At 46.7% G+C, this 20,369-nt stretch overlaps 1 protein-coding gene across 10 annotated transcripts in view; it reads right to left on the bottom strand.

The window, feature by feature from the left end:
• DTNB (dystrobrevin beta) overlaps positions 1 to 20,369 on the bottom strand; it is a 233,701-nt gene that overhangs the window by 15,535 nt on the left and 197,797 nt on the right. For 7 of the 10 annotated variants that reach the window (XM_032353117.1, XM_032353118.1, XM_032353127.1 and 4 more), the window contains one exon: positions 16,419 to 16,439. The exons of the other annotated variants lie outside the window; for them this stretch is intronic. In XM_032353117.1, coding sequence (XP_032209008.1) covers positions 16,419 to 16,439 — 21 coding nt within the window. The remainder of the gene's footprint in view (positions 1 to 16,418; positions 16,440 to 20,369) is intronic. 10 annotated transcript variants of the gene reach the window in all.

Genomic DNA, 20,369 nt, shown 5'->3' with positions numbered 1-20,369 from the left:
GAGAGCCTCGCTGAGATCATGTGTGTGCCTTGGCTTCTCGGGGAGCCTATGAACTCAGCTGCCTCAGTTGCAGGGTGAGGAGTGCTGCCTGTGAGAACCAGGCCTGGCCGCAAGCAAAGGACATGACTGTTTCAGCACAGATCAAGTTGGAGCCACAGACCCTCCTCCCCTGATGCCACGGCACCAGCACTAGTCCCCCAAGGCATAGCACCCATCTCAGGAGCAGGAAGAGGGATAAGAATCTGGGATGAGTGGCTTCAAGTTGGTCTGGAAACGCCCAGACTGTGTCCAGCTCAGACAGGGAGCACTCAAGTGGGAAACGAAGTCCTGTTAAAGATTTCTTTTGGGCTTACCTGAGTGTGCAGCCTGTGAAATTCACACTCATTTCACTGTGTGACAGTCTATCGTCCCTGCAGAGGGCCAACCCAACATCAAGCATGTGACAACTATTCAATAAAACTCACTCAGTGAGACCTGGGCCAGGCACTGCTCCCTGAAGCATGAATGTTAGAGTCCTAAGACCCAAGATGAATGACTAGGTTGCTTTTAAAGAACATGAAACTGAACCTCTGCAATATTTTGATAGGAAAACGGTGACGGGCGATGAGGCCGAAGGGGTGCCCGGGGTGGGCAGCCACATGTGGCTGAAGCTCTAGGATCAGGAAATGAGACTACTGCCCACCAACGGCTTCAAAATAATCAGGCCCTCTTCCTGGGATCGGTGCCCAGGACGTGCCTTCTAAGGAAGCTGATTCCAGCAGATTCCAGAAGCTGTCTCCATTCAGAGCAGGAGAAAGAGAAAGGTGCAGACCGCTGGGAAGGCACAATTTCCCCCTACAGATGTCAAGCACCAGCCCTCGGCTTCAGGGCCACATTGGTTTACAACAATGCTGGGCTGGAGCTGTCCAGAGCCCTCTGTGAATTCTGGCTCCAGCAGAGCAACCCCAGTGCGGCATCCTGGTGAGCCAGTAAGTCACAGCTGGCCTGAGGCAGGCACAATTCACGGCCAATCGATGTGCACACACTTCAGTCAGACCCAAGGCCACGGCTTCAGGAAGGCCTGGAGACTAGGGTTTTTCTTGAAGGAGGTATACGATGGCACAGGGTTGTCCGTGACTGTCGCTGGCTGGTTTAGATAGAAAGTGAAAGGACGGGCGACAGCTGCTTCAATCTACAGAAGGGCTTGCACTCTCCCTTCCCTGAAGGCCTCTCTGCCGGAAGCTCTGCGTGCGGCAAGGAGCAGCTCCTGCTGTGCCTCCCAGGCGTTTGCTTCATTGTCCTGTCCTCTGGGGTCAGATTAGGTCTTCCTGCGATGTTCCCCAGAACTCTGAACAGCATTAACCTCGCCTCTCAAATTTTATCTTCCTTACCATTGTGCTTAGCACATGTAAATGCCTAATAAACGTTTGTTAAATGACAATGAGATGGATCACATTTCTGACCCCTTTTCTTCAGTAATGGAAAGTGGGAACGTAGCCAGAGCAGGCAACAGTCTCCAGGGAGCACTAAATCTATCAGTCATCGATGAAGCTTTGTGTGAGATACTTAACTAGATGAGTAAATGTGGCGGGCAGACCTCTGAGACGGCCTCCGATGACCTTGCCCCCCTTGTCACACTCCTGGGGAGTCCCCTCTCCTTGCATACTGGCTTGGCGCAGTGACTGCTGCTCCAGGGTCAGGTGAATGGGATGTCACTTCTGTGATTAGCTTTTAGAAGACGTGACTTCTATCTTGCCCACATACTCTCCTTCTCTCTCCTGCTTGTTCGTCTAACGAAGTCAGCTGCCACCTTGTGAGCTGCCCTGGGGAGAGGCCCACATGACAGGGAACGGAGGCAGCCTCCAGCCACCAGCTGGCACGGAGGCCCTCAGTCCAGCAGCCCTCGGAGAATCCTGCCAACAACCCTGTGAGTTGTTGAGCCTTGAGATGCCTGTAGCCTTATAAGAGACCCTGACCCTTAGCTTATCCTCACCTGGACTCTAGACCCAGAGAAGTTGTGAGGTAATAAATATTTGTTCTACAAAGCCGCTAGGTTTTGGGGTAAGTTGTTGTACAACAACAGGTGACTCACATGCCCAGGCTGATTTTCTTTTCTTTCTTTCTTTTTTTTTTTTTTTTAAAGATTTTATTTATTTATTTGACAGACAGATCACAAGTAGGCAGAGAGGCAGGCAGAGAGAGAGAGGAGGAAGCAGGCTCCCCGCTGAGCAGAGAGCCCGATGTGGGGCTCGATCCCAGGACCCTGAGATCCTGGGATTGAGCCCCATCTGAGCTGAAGGCAGATGCTTAACCTACTGAGCCACCCAGGTGCCCCCCAGGCTGATTTTCTTCTTCATACATGGGGCAGTCCCACCTGAAGGACATTTGATCGAGAAAGAATGGGAAGGAAGGTTTCGGAATATGGGAGACCAAGCCCAGAGGCCCTCGTGAAAGGCCAGACACCCAGGAAGGAGGACTATGGGTGAGAACAGAGGCAAGGATATATAATCAAAAAACATTTTACCTGATCGGAGAATGTGCCTAAGTCCCCGAGCAAAAGAGCTTGTCCTGCTGTTGGACAATAATCACAGCTTTGCCAATAATCACTAGCCCTGGAGACGATTCCTCACTCACGGCAAATTCAATGACCCGGAAGAGGAGGGAAAGCTGCGGGCTCAGAGATGGAAGCCTAGCTCTCTCCATTGCTTTGGGGCAGACACATAAGGAGGTGGAGTGGTTCAGCAAGCAGGGCATGGCCTAGACGTCGGGAGACCTGGGATTTCCTTTGCACTGTACAGCACATGCATTTTAATTTTTCTGGGGTGCATTCTTCCCATTTATAAACTGAGTGGCATCAAGTAGATGATCTCTGAAGTATTTTTTAGATTTAAAATTCTGTGATTCTCTAACTTTTGCCAAGTTACCTCATCTCAGAAATGTCAGGTCATCATGGCTTTGCTTTGGTCACGATCACGCTGGCGTCTCAGGGTCACAGATGGCATGGTCGCTAACTAACCTACTCTTCTCACGTGTGGAGTCAGTACCAGAGATGCTGCCCTAGGCTCACGCGAACGAAGCCTGCGAGGGGGTGCAGGGAGCCGGTGACTGTGAGGAGGACGAGACCCGCTCAAAACAGAGTTTCAAAAGGGCTGTCCTAGTTACACGGCCACAGGCTGAAGGGCAGAGAGCGCACAGGGGTTGAGCAGCCCTCTGGGCATGCTGACACAGCCACCGATGACCCAGGTTAGGGTCCAGGCCAGACAGATACACCCCAAATCAAGCTGGAGCACTACACTGAAATTTCACCTTGTCTCAAAAGCACAGATTGGGTTTTACATTTAGGCAGACAGGACCCCGCCATGAAGAATGCCAAGCACTCCACTCACCCGAAAACCCAATCTAAAATAAATGGCACAGGAGGAGGCTGGGTGCAGCATCACGATTGGAATCTTGAGGTTATGAGAACCCGAGAATCACGCAGGAATCAGTAAAGGCAGAGGAACTAGTCATGGGGTTCCAGGGGATGGGGATAAGCTGTCCAATGCAGGTATGAAACAATCTTGTGCCACCTGTTGGAGCTGCCAGGAGAGGGGCAATTAGCCTGCGGAATCTAGGGAAGGTCTGCAAAATGCTACTTGGTGTTTGAAGGCTTCCTGACGCAAGGACCGTGGGATCGTGTTTGGGTTTGTTTTTTTTTTTTTTTTAAGACTTATTTATTTATTTACTTATTTGACAGACAGAGTTCACAAGCAGGCAGAAAGGCAGGCAGAGAGAGAGGAAGGGAAGCAGGTTCCCCGCTAAGAAGGGAGCCCGATGTGGGGCTCAACCCCAGGACCCCGGGATCATGACCTGAGCCAAAGGCAGAGGCTTTAACCCACTGAGCCACCCAGGTGCCCCAAGGACCGTGGGATCTTGTTGTAACATAACCTATAACAAAGACTAGAATGCAGCTTGGGCCAGTCACCAATAACTCAACACAATAAATGCCCTGTAATTCAGGTTCTCTGAATACTGAGATCCCTTGTAGTTGGAAACAATTCTGCTGGAAATACAGACCTGGAGAAATGTTACAATCTGACACGCTCTCTGGTCTGCTGGCTTGTCACTTCTAAACTGGCAAAGTCTCTGAGAACCTGAGAAAACCTGAGGTATCACATCCTAAGAAAGGGACTCAGAAATTATGCTTATAATTTCAGAACGTTCATTACCCTAAGAATAAGCCTCTTTTTTTGGTACAACACTCACTCATTTTATATTTGAAGAGACTGAGGCCTAGAGAGGTCACGGGGTTCCAAATAAATGAGCAGAAAGGCTAAGACTGGTACCTGGGTCTTCTAATTGCCTCAAACTGCAAGGAGAATCCAAGGCAGAGCATACTGTTGCTGAGGCCAGAAGGAACATGGATTAGTGGGAGACCCCTCAGAAGAAAGCTAACGACAATCTTCAACAGGATAATTAATTTCCAATAAAGGTGAGAAATGTGAGAAGGGAGAGTACAGTGATTATGACTTAGTCTCTTGTCTATGACACAAATCTCCTACTGGAGCCAAAGCAGGTACAGAGAATGCCAAGGAGGTGACGTGAGGACACCGTGAGCAGAGACAGGAACTCACAGGCTGTGGCAGAGAGAGCTGGCTGCAGAGGGAGAAAGCCACTGCCTTCAGCAGGAGAACGATGTGCACCAGGCTCAGCTGTGCTTGGACATCCCCAGCACGGTGCTTGGCACACAGTAGGGGCTCCATAAATACTGTCTCCTTCCCTTCTTCTTCTTCATGGAAGAGGTATGAATTTGGGGCGCCTGGGTGGCTCAGTGGATTAAACATCTGCCTTCGGCTCAGGTCATGATCTTGGAGTCTTGGGATCGAGTCCCACATCAGGCTCTCTGCTTGGTGGGGAGCCTGCTGACCCCCCCCCCCCCGTCTACTTGTGATCTCTATCTGTCAAATAAATAAAATCTTAAAAAAAAAAAAAAAGGTATGAATTTTTTCCTAGCTCCCTCGTACACCTTACAGCCGGGTAATCAAGCCCCGAGTGGCTTGTGGCAAAAAGCCTGATTTGGAGTTGTTGCCCTCTCTCTGGAGTGTTGACAACTGTATCCTCTGTGCGTGCGCGCGCGCACACACACACACACACACACAGCCCAACCTGAAACTCTCATGGGAACAGAAGGAGACACTTTAGTCTCCATCTCCCTCTCTCTCTCTCTCTCTCTGACTCATGGATACCTGCCAGGTAGCAGATGGCCTTTGTGGACAATTACCTTCATTTTGCTGCAGTGTATTTAAATTAAACAAACTGGCCTCTTTGCTGCCGATTTTTGGAGGCCCTCTCAGAAAAACAACAGCAAAACACACCAAAAAACAAAAACAAAACCAAAAACAATCCTGAGGGAAAGGAGACGTAAGTCTGAAATTTAGGGAAGGCAGCCCTGATGGCGGAGAGAAATGGGATGTATGAAGAATGAACTTTGCATGCGTTTTTTTCCTTCAAGAAAAGGTAACCAGAGCCCACACACTATTTGGAACCGGTGTTGGTGGTGGCTCCGCTGGAAAATCCGGCCGCCTCATCCAGCATGGAAGTGAGGAGAGAGCGGGCTGCGCAGCCCGTCCTGCCGCAGGCCTGGAAATAACCGCCTCATGGGCACCAGGGATGGAAGTGAGCAGACAGGACAGGGGGAGGTGCAGGAGCCGAGAAAGACATCCGCCCCGCAGCGAGCAAAGCAGCGGCCGTGCCTCCCTTCGGGGTGAGACAGAAACAGCTCTGGAACACGCCGGGAGACCTCATCTTAGCAAAGGCTGCCTGCAAGCCGACAGGTTGTAAAGGTAAATTCTGCTTCTCAACACCACAGAGAAGAGCTGTCTAGTTTTATGATCTCTTTTCTTCCCACCATTATGCCACGAACATACACAGGTGTGTATGGAAGGACAGGATGGCGCCACCAAAATGTCAGCCACGAAGTCCCTCTGTCCCACATCACTCCGGGAGGCTCAGGCTTACAGAGAGCCTGACCCTAGCTCTGGTGGCCGTGGGGTCAGCTGCTGCAGACAGGGAGGAGCGACTGGAGCACTGCTGGAAGCTTCTGGATTGACAATGGGCAAAAGAAGGTTATTTCTTGATCTTCATGATTCTGTCCCTAGTCAAGTTAAACTAAATTATGCAGAAGATGACGCTTTCCTTGAGGCTTGGGGCGGGGGTGAGGGTGAGGGGCAAGTGTCTCGCTATCTTTCTTAGTAGAAGGAAGAATGTGTACTAAGTTGCAGAGACGAAGAACCACCCACTAAAACTCACCATAAACCTCAAGATCAAAAGAAGTTGAAATTTAAACTTTCAGATAGGGAAGCTCATAAATTCTAAGACCAGATTACCCTCTTTCTGTTTGTTTCTTCCCGTCTGTCCGGCTCTACTTGAAAATGGTATTCCATTAGCTCTCACCGCAGGCTTTTCAAGTCAGTTCTTGGTGAAATGATCAGGGACCCCAATGAGGGGAAAATCCCTATAAAATGAATACCAAACACTCAGATCGCATGATTAGAAACAAAAAGAGAATAGACTGCCAGGAGAGAATGGTCCTTATTCAGACAGCTAAATCAGGGATCAGGCAGGTACCCAGAAACTATCCGTGATATTTTAAAATTCAGTGAGTCAAATGTAAATGTTACTTTCAGGAATGCAAAACTTGCGTGGGGAGGTCTGGCACCCTACTCACACCACCATCCTTTGCTGGGTCCCTGCCCTATATAGCACAGTGGTTAGAGCCCGGGATCTGCAGTTATAGGTAGACCTGGTTTGGATGCCAGCTTTGCCATTTACTAGCAGTGTGATCTCGGGTAACTTACTTAACCTTTCTATACCTCATATTCTCCGTATGCAACATGGATAATATCTTTACAGGCTGGTGTGGATACACATGAAATGCTTCACACACAGGCTCAGTAGAACCTTACCTGCCATTGTGCTACTTTGGAAGGTGCTGGGGGGTTACAAAGGGGCAAAGTCTCCGCTCCCAGCAGGCTCACAGTCCCCCCTGGGAGTTGAGGTGTGTACACAGTTAGCATACAAAGGAAGGTGGGATCCATGCCTCAGTGGAGGCCCAAAGGACAAGCACAGAAGCGAAAGAGTGTAACTCTGACCTTCTGCAACAGGGTAAGGTTTCACAGAAGAGGTGGCATCTGAGAGTATCTTGAGGGGTATAATTTCAATCGGCAGAAAAGTCTCGGGAAGGGCAATCCAGGTGAGGAAAGGGCATGAATACAGGGGGATGGGCTGGGCGAAGAGGCTGCAGGCGGCAGGGGGAAAGAGGGGGTGGCTAGCATGTGGGGAGCACAAAGACATATGGTAGGCAAGAGGAGTGTGGGCCACCATGATCCAGGGCCTTAAAAAATGGTTGCCTAGTTTATTTACTAGGCCGGAGATGGGCAAACCGCGGCCCACGGCCAAATCCGGCTCACCGCCGCCTCTTTTTTACAGTCCACGAGCTAAGAATGGTTTTCACATTTTGAAACAGTTACATTTTAAGTGGTTATATAAGTACCTACATAATATCTCTGATTCGGTTTACTCAGTGGGTTAAGCCTCTGCCTTCGGCTCAGGTCATGATCTCAGGGTCCTGGGATCAAGCCCCATGTCGGGCTCTCTGCACAGTGGGGGGCCTGCTTCCCCCCATCTCTCTGCCTGCCTCTGCCTACTTGTGATCTGTTGAATAAATAAAGAAAAATCTTAAAAAAAAACCAAACAAACCAAAAACCGCTTGTTGAGCCCTGCGGGGGGCAGTGGCACAGGGAGCTAGGGAGCTAATAAGGAAGGTTCCTGAGGAAACCACAGCATGGCCAGTGCCGTGTGTGTCTAGGAACCTGGTTCTGGCACAACGTGAAGGAGGGGCTGGGCAGCCAGAGACAGGACACAAGGAGCCCCATGTGGAGGCTCTCCCAACAGATCAGAGGCCAGATGATGGAGACGAGAATGAAGGAAGGCAGTAGGAACTGGAAAGAGAGACACAAGCAGACTTTTGGAGTAAAAAAGCAAGGGTGCAGAGGAGCAGAAGCCTGGAGAAGGTGCGTGGACACCGAGCACTGGCAGGAAATATGGACAGAGGAGTGATTTTCTGGGAACATGCCTGGAAATCCTCCACCATCCGGTCAGTATCTAAGCCTCAGACTCAGGGATTCTGAGAATGCCTCGGGGCTCAGGCTGGTGTCACAGAGCGAGGCTCTCTGGGCTCAGGGCAGTGCTTCTTAACTGGCAGTAATTTCATCTGCAAGGCCCTGCTTGGTGGGGCGACAGGAGCTACCGCTGGAATTTAGTAGTAGGTGGAAGTCAAGGGTGTTGCTAAACACCCTGCAATATATAGGTCAGTCCCTCCCCCGCCACCGCCCCCCACCCCCTCTGGCCCCCAGCAGTTATCTGGCCCACAATTCCATGGTGCTGAGGACGAGAACCTGGCTGAGGGTGAAACTGTCTCCTTTTCCCCAGTGGCGGGCTGCTTGGAAGGAAGCGTAGGTCACCCACAGCCTCAGGTTAGCTTGGGACCTTCAAGGGGCCCAAGAGTAAACTCTCACATGTTCTGCACATTTGGAAGGTGTCCCGGAGTGGGCCAGCTACAGGCCTCATAGTCTCCCAGGTTCTCTCTTGGTTTCCCGAGGTCCGAGCTGGTTAAATACGGGAGTTGAAATTTGAAATGCGAAAGCAATGAATATATAGTGAGTGTTATGTGCATCTAAATTAGTAAGAACACATAATAATAAAAGTACTGAAGGATTTATAAAAAAAAGATAGACAGACAGACAGAGAGCTAACAGTACTGAGAGGGTAAAAGTTCGCCGGTTCACAGAGCAGTAGGGAGCTGGCATAGAGCCTTGTTATTATTATTATTTTTTAAAGATTTTATTTATTTTTGACAGACAGAGATCACAAATAGGCAGAGAGGCAGGCAGAGAGAGAGAGAGAGAGAGAGGAGGAAGCAGGCTCCCTGCTGAGCAGAGAGCGGGATGCCAGGCTCGATCCCAGGACCCTGGGATCATGACCTGAGCCGAAGGCAGAGGCTTTAATGCACTGAGCCACCCAGGCGCCCCATAGATCCTTGTTAAAGGTGCCATGTTAGCAGCAGTTAACTCTCTCTGCACTGCCTCTGATTTTATAAAACGTGCTTCTACTTTCCTTTCTTATTTTCCTCTTTCTCTCATGTTTCCTCCTTCTAGCTCCTTCCCTTATGCCTCCCCTTCTCCCCACCCCACCACCTTTCTTCTAAAGCTTCCAGTCTTCTATCCTACAGGGCCAAATGCCAGTGATTCCACTCGCCAGTGGTTGGCAGCAAATGGAGGAGAGCGCAGAAGTCTCCTGCACCCTTTATATCACACTTCTTTTGGCTGGAACTAAGCAGATGTTCATCTCACTTAAGGACTCTTGGCCAGAAAGCTCCCTACCTTGGCATTATGGACCAGCAAAACCAGCCTGAGATTGGCCTGTAAGACCCCAGAGACAGGTACAGCATCGGGATTTGATGAAATGCCTACAGAGTCTCTCAAAGTGAAGGGCCATCGATCCAGTCCCGAACCGAGAGAGGATGCTGGGGTGAGGTCTAACAGCAAGAGAGCGCTGGGGATTCCCCTCCTCCTGCGGAAGGCTGAGAATCCCAGAGATAAGCCAAAGGAGAGGCCTTCATGGGAGTAGCTGATGTTTTCTTAGGATCCTTTCTTTTGCCTGGAAGAGGGGGAGGTAGAAGCCTGGCAACGCCGAGGGAGGAGCTGGTTACCGAAAGAAAGCCAGACAACTCAGGGAGGCTGGAGGGTTTCAAAGTCACAAAAGGAGACACCAGTTTAATGAATCCTGTTGGTTTTCTTAGACCCTTCTTGGTTTACAGCCTTTCCGCACTATACCGACGTGTATCAAGGATGAAAGGACCAAAGGGATGTGAAGTTGAAGTTTACAGATGAGGAAACAGGCTTGTAAAGGCAATGCACATGCTCAGATAGAAAAGAAGTGAGGTTTTGTCAAGAAGGTCTATGACTCAGAAGAGCCACCCACTCACATACAATTCAATACGGCAGATTAAAGATCTGGTTCCTTCTCCTTCATTGGCTGAAACCAAAGGGGGCTGGGGTTGGACAAAACAAAGCCTATCGTTCAGAGCTGTCTACACTGAACATTTTTTTTCAGGACTGCCGATAACGTACTGATTGTCAAATCCAAAGGCTTCCTTATATTATTGTCTTATCAACCTTCTCCCTCTTGAAACTCCCTGAGCTTTCACAAGAACCCACAATCCTACCCTTCCCACCTCTTCTTTCTTCCTTCTCTCTACTACAGTTTCCCCCCCAAGGCTCACGTTTATGGTTTCAGTCCTAATTTTATAATGAAGACCTCCAAATGTACAACGCCAGCCGTGTATTTCCACTGAAATTCCAGTTGCACATCCCAAATATACAGCAGATCAGACAAAAAGGCCCGCCTGCCTGCCTGATCTTTGGAACTCAGTATGGTCAAAATCAGGTCCAAGTCCCCTTCCTGCCCCAGGTCATCTCCCCTTTTCACCCCCTCAGTCACTGTGCCCATCATTTTCCCAGGTCCTCAGGCTCAGAACCTAGAAAAGTCATCTTCTACTTTGTCTTTTCTGTCAATGCTTTCCCGAGACTCAGATTCTGGGAGAGACAAAGTGTCCCAGGGATTCAATGGTCTTCCAGTGGGGGGACAATTTCTCCAGCTTGATGTGTAGAAAATTTTCCTGGAGACCTTGGAGGATAGTTTTCACATGGTGTATGCATTCTGGCCATGAGAGAAAAAGACAGAAATATAGTACAGAAGGGAAATAAAAAAAGCAGGAAATCTCTCAGTCTGTCATTGATGAGGGGGATGGAAAACACTGGCGATGCTGTAAAGACTCAAAGTTATTTCCGCCTATATCCTCAGACTAAACTCCTGGTATGTGTTCAAGGAGTTTTGGGGGAGTGAAATACAAATACTTACTTTTTTTTTTTTTAAGCTTTTATTTATTTATTTGACAGACAGAGATCACAAGTAGGCAGAGAGGCAGGCTGAGAGAGGAGGAAGCAGGCTCCCTGCAGAGCAGAGAGCCTGATGCGGGGCTTGATCCCAGGACCCTGAGATCATGACCTGAGCCGAAGGCAGAGGCTTTAACCCACTGAGCCACCCAGGCGCCCCAAAAATACTTACTTTTAATATTGTAATGATATTTCCTCTTTTTGGGAAAAAAAAATGGAATAAAAATAAAATAACAAACTACCAGATTCCCAGAGTGAGTAGAGGAGCCAAGACTGATGAATGAGCCCACTCCGGGGACTCTCACAAGGCCATCTATGTGCAGTTAGCACATCAGATAGTCTAGGCAGACTAGGACTGGGACCCAGGCTAAAGGTCTGTGGCAAAGTCATGTAGGACACTACACTGATCTTTGTTTACCAAAAGACATCTGTGGAGTTTGCACTGAGGGGGACAGCAGTGGTGCCTGTGGTTCAGGGTATCACTGACCTGGCTTGTGTTTCTGCATTTAAGGTATCATGCCAACAGTGAAATAATGTCGTGCTCTCTGAGGGTGGTATTTCTGTAGGATTTCTCTCATGATCCTCCAAAAGGCCAAGTTCACTGCCTTGAACATACGTAGTAAGACGCTGCTGAATAAATAAATGAATGGCAATTCTGTGCCTTGGGGTAGAAGTAGACTCAGCTTCTAACTTCAGAGTACGGTGGGGTCCAAGAGTCCAGAAGATTTAAAGGCATGTGAATCTGAATCACTTCCGAATGACTTTGTGTCCAAAGGTTAAGTGAAACAAGAGGGGCAATGGTCCATGAGCACATCAGGGGGTTCACCAATAATCTCTTTAAGGGACAAAGAAGTTTTCATTTGTTTTTGGGTAGAGTTTTTTAAAAAGTACTTTCTCTTAAACTTACAAAGTTAATATTCATGAGGTTTGTTAGAGTCCTCACAGAGCAACCATGGCTCACTAAATATTGAGTGACTTTCCTCTGAGGCTTATCTGGGGCAGCCAGATCAGAGATGCCGGCTTCTAAGAGCCAGCCCACACCGTGCTTTCTTTAGTGCAGTTGTAGTGGGTTATTCGTCTGATCCTGGAAATCAGAAAGGGCATGGGGCAAGATCCCACTTGACATCCCAACTTACTGAAGTAAAAAGAGAGGTTCCAAGTGGGGCAATGCTCTAAGAGTAGAATCCCCAAGATTCCTCTAATTACAGAACTTTCAGAGTCTCATTTATAATCCTCTGGACCATTACCGTACTACTAATGCGGATCAGGGCCACCCGCCCCCGGGAGCCCCTTATCCTTATATGTTACTATCTAGAGTTAGAGTCTCTAAGCCTGATATTGATCTGTATATAAAAGATAGTGACTTCCGATAGAAGAATTCAGAGAAACGTTCAAGGAAACCTCTTTCATGAATAAACTCTACCCCTTGTCTTGGACAGCTCATTTTATTTGGTGTTAGCAATCCAGCTGTAAAATTTTATAGTATACGGAGTCTCTGGGGAAAATGGAACACTGAGAGGTAACCAGAATGAGTTCACACGTCTGAAATCTCTCCAGACTAGGACTGGGGGAGCCCACAGCTCAAGTGCACCAACAGGAGTAAACACTGTTCCTGGCCTTATTCGTCCGTCTGCTGCTACCTTAGTGAACTCCTTTGTATCATACTGCTGCGTCCTACAGCCGGGCTGCGGGCCCTGGGTTTTTACTAAGCAAAGCTCAGAATATTTTCAAGTGATACAAATAACTATAGATAACCCACATTTTATAGATTGTCTGCATTTAAAAAAGAGGATGATTTAATTTTACATAATCAGTATCTGTTCTTTAGACAGAAATAATAATAAAGTTAATAATATTGCTAGGACATTAGCCTGGTGTGCCTATTCTTTTGGCAACCCTGAAATTCCTTTTTAGGGCCTTTCTGAGTCATAATTTAGTCTCCTGATTGAGGACAACATATTATACAGCAGTACCTTGAGCAAAGTGACTGCTATAGCTACTCGAGGCAGTTATGTCCCTTATAGTTAATGAGCTTATGAATTCACACTGCCTTTTAACTCAAAATCTTCTAAGGCTGGTTAATACTGGTTTTCAGTCAGCAACTATTTATTGGGTATCTGCTGCGTGGCGGGCACTAGGCTAGCGACTGGGGATGCAGCAGTGAGAAAGGCAGACAGAGTCCTTTAATTACAGTCTGATGATTATCCTGGGCCTGATTAACCCTGACTTGACTGATACAATCTAATTCCTGAGCCTGTTAAACTGGAGGGTATATAGTGGGTTGAAGAGTCACTCGGTGAAGTCTTATCTGAAAGACCAGCCAGTTCTGCCCTTAATCACAACCCTCGGAACTGAGGAAAGAGAGGGGAAGGAAGGAGGGAGGGGCTGAGAAACAAGAATGATCAGCTGAGGTATGGGTGCCACTCACGGCACCGGAGAGGTGGCTGGGGCTAGAGGCAGGCCCACAGCACGAGGGCGGCTAAGTCACCGTCATTACCTATTCCTCTCAGATCCCCCCAACGCCAAAATAATGCCTAACGAGGAAAGAAGCAAGAAAGTGACTGCATGAAAAGTTCTCTGTAATGGACTTATGGAGCCGGTCTGGGGAAGCCCGTCCGGTAAGTTCTTCATTGTACAAGTCTCTCACGATTCTTTTATTACCCATATAGGGTAATGCATTTTGATAGGGAAGAAATTAAGCTCTACTAGCCAGAACCCAGGAAGGAAGAAAGTTAAAACTTAGCTCTGTGCTAAAGACCTTTTTCTGCCTCACTCAGTAATGAGAGAGACTAAAACAGAGGCGCTAGTTCTAAAGCTTTATATGTCTAGGTGTTAAAAATGTTGTTGAATTATATAAAGTGAATCATTTCAAATTTAAGTCTCAGAGCTGAGCCTTGGGTGGGCCCTGTGACGTAAACAGAGGATATTTAAACCTATATCCACAGAACAGAATGTCTTACCTACACCATTGTGGAGAAAGATGAGGAAAAAAACCGTTTTGTACCAATCCATGCCACGGGTGGTCCTACGAGAGTATGAGGACAAGGTCATGAACTCAGGACCACGACCATGGAGAAAGCCCAAGACAGATACACAACTGTATTAGAGGCAAGCTTGAGCGGTCTAGGTCTAGCTTCATATTTTTCCAAATTCAAGAGGATGACAATCTCAGACAGAAGCACAGGTCACTGAAGTGAGCATGTTATTTAATCCCTTGTCTGCTCAAGGTCAGCTCTTTAGATATATTTTTATTTTTTTTAAGTCATCTCTACACCCAACATGGGGATTGAACTCATGACCCTAAGATCAAGAGTCACATGCTCTACCAATTGAGCCAGCCAGGTGCCCCAAGGTCAGCTTTAAATTGACCTGAGAGGGCGCCTGGGTGGCTCAGTGGGTTAAGCCGCTGCCTTCGGCTCGGGTCATGATCTCGGGGTCCTGGGATCGAGCCCCACATCGGGCTCTCTGCTCGGCAGGGAGCCTGCTTCCTCCTCTCTCTCTGCCTTCCTCTCTGCCTACTTGTGATCTCTCTCTGTCGAATAAATAAACAAAATCTTAAAAAAAAAAAAAAAAAAAAATTGACCTGAGAAACAAAATACCAGAAGAGGCCATATCTGGTTCTTGGATTACACGGCAATCCATAATATTCTTAAAAAAGGAAATGTCTCCTGGAAGCTCTACTGCTACCATTAAAACAGATACTCTTAATGTCTGCCCTCTTCTGAGAGTTTGCAGGTAAGGTGCAAGGTACTTTGGTCTGAGCTGGCGCATTCAGAGAGGGATGAGGAGATGCTGGTCTGGAAAGACTGCTGGCGTAGTAAGTTCCCAGCAAGTGGTTTTAGCTGTGACGTGCATCTTCGGGGTGTAGGAGAGGGAAGAGAAGAGGAAGAACACTGGCTGGCAGCAGCAACAGGTGAGGCGGTGCCCTGGACCGGCAGCAGGGATGTGCGGCTGTCAGGGAGACGGGGAGCAGGGAGAAGGAAGGGGAGACGTTCCTTCCTTCCCTCAACACAAGCTCATCCGTCCTCCTACTCGTGGTAGGCATTACCAGCGTCTGCTTTTCTGCAGCTTCCAAGCCAACTGGAGGATTATACTTCCATGTCCTCCGAAGTCAAGTGTGGTCATGTGACTTGCTTTGGCCAATGAAATAGAGTGGAAATGATGTGTGTCACTTCCTGGAAGAAGCATTTAAGGACTGGACTTGACTTTCCACCCTCTTCTTCTCCTGCTTTGCCCCTGTGAATGTACCTACTGAGGAAGTGTCATAAGGTCAGAGCAATGAACTATGTGTGAATGAGGAAAACAAAAAAAACAAGACCAAACTTTTGTTACAGTAAAGCCACTGAGATTTCTGGGTTATCTGCCTAGCTTAATCTCATAATCTGTCTTTGTTCCCTCTTTCTGACAGTGCCTCTCCCTTGCTCCTTTCTTGCCTCCCTTCATTTGATCTCTTCCTTCCTTTCTTCTTCCCTTTATTATTTCATTGTCCTAACCAAAAATAAAAAATACAATGTTATATATTCCAATTCTTAATCTAAAACAAGGATCAGTTTGTTTTTTGAAAAAGAAATGAGTAAATTTTTTGAATTAAACATTTCCTATTTCTCTCTCTTAAAATTAAAGCCCTGAGGTGAATTAATAATCAGCTTTATCTTGTTTTAAAAAAAAAAGTATGCTTTGAAAACCTTCTAATGTTACATACATATACAGTATACTATTGTGGATAGACATTGACATACATATACAGTATACTATTGTGGATAGACTCTCTATTGATTTTCTTGTGGGTTAAAGTCTATCTGGAAAAATGGAAACAAACATAAAACTTTCCTAAACACCATGCAATAGCCATGCAGCTCAAAAACCAGATCTCCTCCTGGAGCCAACTCTGAACAGGAAATCACTTAGGTCATAACCAGTCACTTAGTTTTCACTGGTAACTTTGTTATAAAGGCTACTGGAGCTGCAGCATCCAGAAGCCTGTTCAAGACTACAGGATGTTTGGAGTCATCACAAAAACTACACATTGCCATGCACAATCATTCACGACAAAGCATTTAGACCTGAGGTCACCCCCACAGCCCCGAAAGTTGTTTCGAGCAATAAAAGTCACTCTAGACATGAAGCAGCAGAGAATGCAAAAGCAGGAAAATGCAGTCGTAGCCTGGCTAATCATGCGTATTGAACTAAACACAACAGATATGTATTTCAAAAAAAAAAAAAATTCAACAAGCTCTCATTTGAAGTAGGAACATGCTCTACTAGGTAAACATGATGTGGACTTTCAGACCATTCTACACCACCACAGAGAGAGCTGCTGTGGGTTTTCACATAGCTAATTCTGCAGAGATGAACCTGAGCAGGGAACAGAGGAAAAGGTACGTAACAGTTATGTGAGGGAAAGAAGACCATGCAAAAGGAGTGAGAATTCCCAAGTTCACTTACTGCCTGCTTTTGCTCTTCCTCCTAGAGATGTTGAAGATGAAGAAAAGGAAGAGGGAAAAAGGAAAGAGATTAATGCCCATCACCACAAACATTTGGAAGAAACAACAGAAGAAACCAGCAGGCAAGGTCCCTGGGTTTAGAGGCCAAAGGCCCTGAGCGCCACCAGGGAACCATCAGCCGGACAGAGTGAACAGCACTCTACCCTACCCAGTTCATTCAGTGCTAGCTTCTAGCGCTGGGAAACCATCTAATCCAACTTCCTCATTTACAGACCAAAAAGGCCTAGGGAGCCTGACTTGCCTGAGGTCACCCAGCTGTTTAGGGTAAACTGAAAGAAGTAACTCAGTGAGGCCTCCAAACTCCAATAATCAGTCCATGTCACCATCCCCCATATTCAAATGTGTTAGCTATATTTCTCTAGACCGTCAGTGCTCAAAGCAGCAGCCGCACCTGGAGACTTGTCAGAGATGCAAATTTGGGGTGCCAGCCAATACCCCCTGAATCCAAACTCTTGGGGTGGGTGGGGCACGGCAACGCATTTCAGAGCCTGTCAGCTGATTCTGACGCCTGTCAGATTGGGAGCCACGGGTCTAAAAACTTCCCCCAAACTAGCAATTTCACTTGACCACAGATTCTCTTATTTAGTCCCCTTCTCTCCATTTGCTTTTGGGCTTCTTTGTAGGGTTTTTTTTTCCCCCAAGGACGCACATGCTTCCCCATTCCTCCAATAAACTGGGAACTGCTTCAGGGCTCCAAGAGGCTTCTGGAAAAAGAACTCTTGACCTCAGTTTTTCACTAACTCAACACAGGTTCCTTTAGTACTTCTTAGAGGCATAAAGCACTGGAAACATGAAGCTAAGGTGTGGCCTCTCTTTCAGAGCTTTCCAGTGACGGTGGGCAGAGTGGGTACTCGTCAGCTCTGAGCTATCCACATGCACCACTAGAAAGAAGCCCAACAAAGACGAGATAAACACTTCCAAGTTTCTCTTTCCTCAGTCCTCGGCTCTTCAGCTACTCTGTCTTTTAACGGGTCTTTTTGCTGCTTCTTCCTGTGCTCTTCATGGGTAACTGTGGTCAGGGAGCTTCTGCTCTTTGCCCCAGGTGCGCAAGTCTAAAAGCTGTTGCTATGGTTCTATTTAAATCGGAGCCATCCGTGCGGGCTGTCTTCGCTGAACGTGTGTGTGGGAAGTCTTAGGCAAGGACGAGAGCTTCTGCTTCCACAGAGTCCACAGATCTGGGGGCCGTGGTGAGAATGACTGCAGAGGGTCCCAACCATTACAAAAAGGAAAGAGAAGGCAAAAAATTTGGAAAAAAACAATTTTGTTCCTGCAAGGGAGAGACAGGGACTAGGAATTAAACAGGCACCAAGAACTCTCTAAGGAGACTCCAAGTCAGCACAAGACGATGTTCTTGGTAATCAGAGCCAGCTGCTAGCTGCCTGACCGTACTTATTCCCACAGGATCCCAAGCAAAGAGGGGCCCTGAGCGTGAGCTGAGTTAGCCTTACAAAGTCAGCACCTTTTAGCTACTGTATCTGGTATGCTTGGCTCTGGTTAGAAGGGACTGGAATTCTGCAGTTGGGAGGCGATCTCCCTTCCTGGCCAGGCTTCCCTGTGAGGCAGAACACTTTTCTTCCATTCACTAGACAAGGCAGACAGCCATAGGAAGAGTTATTAAACAATGTAAAATGTGTTTTGATTCCTGGCACTCAGTGTTGACATGGACACTGAAATGCGGGGGAGGGATGAGGCAATGCTGACGGGCTGAAATTGCAGCTGAGGTCAGAAGACCAGGATGAAGGTTCTCAGAACTGTTTCTAAGACACCTCCTTATTTTCACTGTTTTTGTTTTTTTTTTTTTTTCCGGTTTAGTATTGGAGGTAACACTGCTTTGGCTCAAGAGAATAAGGAAATTTCAGAAAGTAATGCTTCACATCTGGTGTTTGCACATCTGGTGACTCTGCTATGGACAGCTTGTCCAAAGACATGACACCATGAAAAGCTGCAGAAGCCATGTGCCAGGTTAGGATGGGAGGGGCACACAGGGCAGCCTTTCCTGGAGTCAGAGGCCTCTGCTGTACCCTGGGATTAGAAGGGTGCAGGCTTTGATAAAGGGTTGCTTAGGATGGTATTACAGTATTCCAACTCACTGGAAGTTATTCCGATAAAACCTTGAAGGCTCTGTCAACACAGTAACAGGTCAGATACAAGGTCCTGGAACTTTCTTGCTACCAGTCAGTAAACACTGACTGATGGCAACTGGCACAGCTGATTTAAAGGAAGTCATAATACCGTAACTAAAAAATGCCAATCTAGAGGTGCTTATGTCACCTAAAAACATGTAAGATTCTGCTACGTGGGGGATGTCTGGCTAGGTGGCCATAACCACTGCAATTATCTGTATGAAAATTTATATTCTAAACCTTGCTCACAAATGAGGTTGAAATCCAAAACTATAGAATTCACCTGGGGACTATGTTTTAAAAGACGTATTGGAAAAATGGAAAATGAAGCAGAAGAATATTGGGAACATGATTTATAAAGTGAAACACCAATATGCAACTACTTCCAGATGAAATAAGTTTGAGACAGAGGTCACCTAAATACATTAATCAGGGGGAGAATGGAAGGAAAAGATATATGTTCTGACCATACCTGGGTGTCAGTCTATATTATGTCATTAAGAAAACAAAAAAGAGAAACTATTAAGAAGGTCCCTGATACTCCTTGGTGACTGGGACTAAATCTTACTCATCACCAAATACCTAGACATGATATTTAGGAACCAATATTTTCTTATTAAATAATGTATGATTACTTTTTACCCTGCCTTACTCCCCAAAATGATTTAAGATTAGTGTTGATGAATTAATAAACAATGATGACACTTCCTACGTATGCTTCCTTAAATTATCACTTTTCAGATAACCAGACAATGTACATTATATTTCCCTGACCAGTAGAAAGAACTTGCTGTGAAATGGAAATCACTGTGTGGTGTATCTTAATTTATGAGTACCCTACCATGTGGTTTTATTGTCCATTTGACTAAGTGCTTACAGCTGTTTTATGAGAGAATTAAATGCTAACACACTGAACATCAATGAAGGCAGGACAATCCTTTGAAATTAAAATTAGGATTCTAAAGTGTACTTTTACTATGGGTTGGTGAATATTTCTTTTTAATAGTAGGAAAACATCTTTGAAATTTTAATGGAAGTCAATGATTCCTACGGGTGACCTTATAGGGGTGCATATAATACACAAATTAGGATTGTGCTATCATCCTTTTAGGAAGCTGGACTCTAGAGGTATGAGATTTTCAAGTTCTAATCAATGGATAAAAAGACAACATTCCTGGTCTGTGTTACAAATTCTTCCTCCCACTCTGAATGGCCTCAGCCTATCAGGTGAGTAAATTTTAAGGCATTTAAGAAGCTGGCAGGGGATTCTGCAAAATGGGGCACGAGGATCCTGCTTATTTTACTGTAAGACAATAGCTAGAAATACAAAGAAACTCAGGGGTTGTGATCAGAGTTCCAGGCATCAGCTCATTCTGCTTAGCCCTTGAACACAGGCAGCAGAAGTGAACTACAAGGTCAAGTGATATATATGGGGCTCTGAACCAGGAACTCTAAGAACCATGAGGGCCACCCAGCTGATGAGAAAGCACACCACTGTACTTTGGGGAAATATATTCTGACCTCCTTTCAGTTTGCATAAATCTTTTGCCTTTCACAAAAATTACCGTAGGGTACCTTCCCATCTATGTTTGGGTAATGTCTAGAGCATTTTACTAAGAGGAGTTTGACCCAGGCAAGGGGTGGGTGGATCCCTTTATCTCCTGACAGCTATTGGAGGGATGTGGGCCAGGTTTTACGTGTAAAGTTTTCTTTAAACAAGACCCACCTAAACATGAAATATTTCTTAGGAGAAATTCTGTTAAAAGGGT

Source organism: Mustela erminea, chromosome 7, assembly GCF_009829155.1.
Source record: "Mustela erminea isolate mMusErm1 chromosome 7, mMusErm1.Pri, whole genome shotgun sequence".
NCBI lineage: Eukaryota > Metazoa > Chordata > Mammalia > Carnivora > Mustelidae > Mustela > Mustela erminea.
The sequence above is the reverse complement of the archived record's forward strand: the minus strand, read 5'-3'. Positions and strand labels throughout refer to the sequence as shown.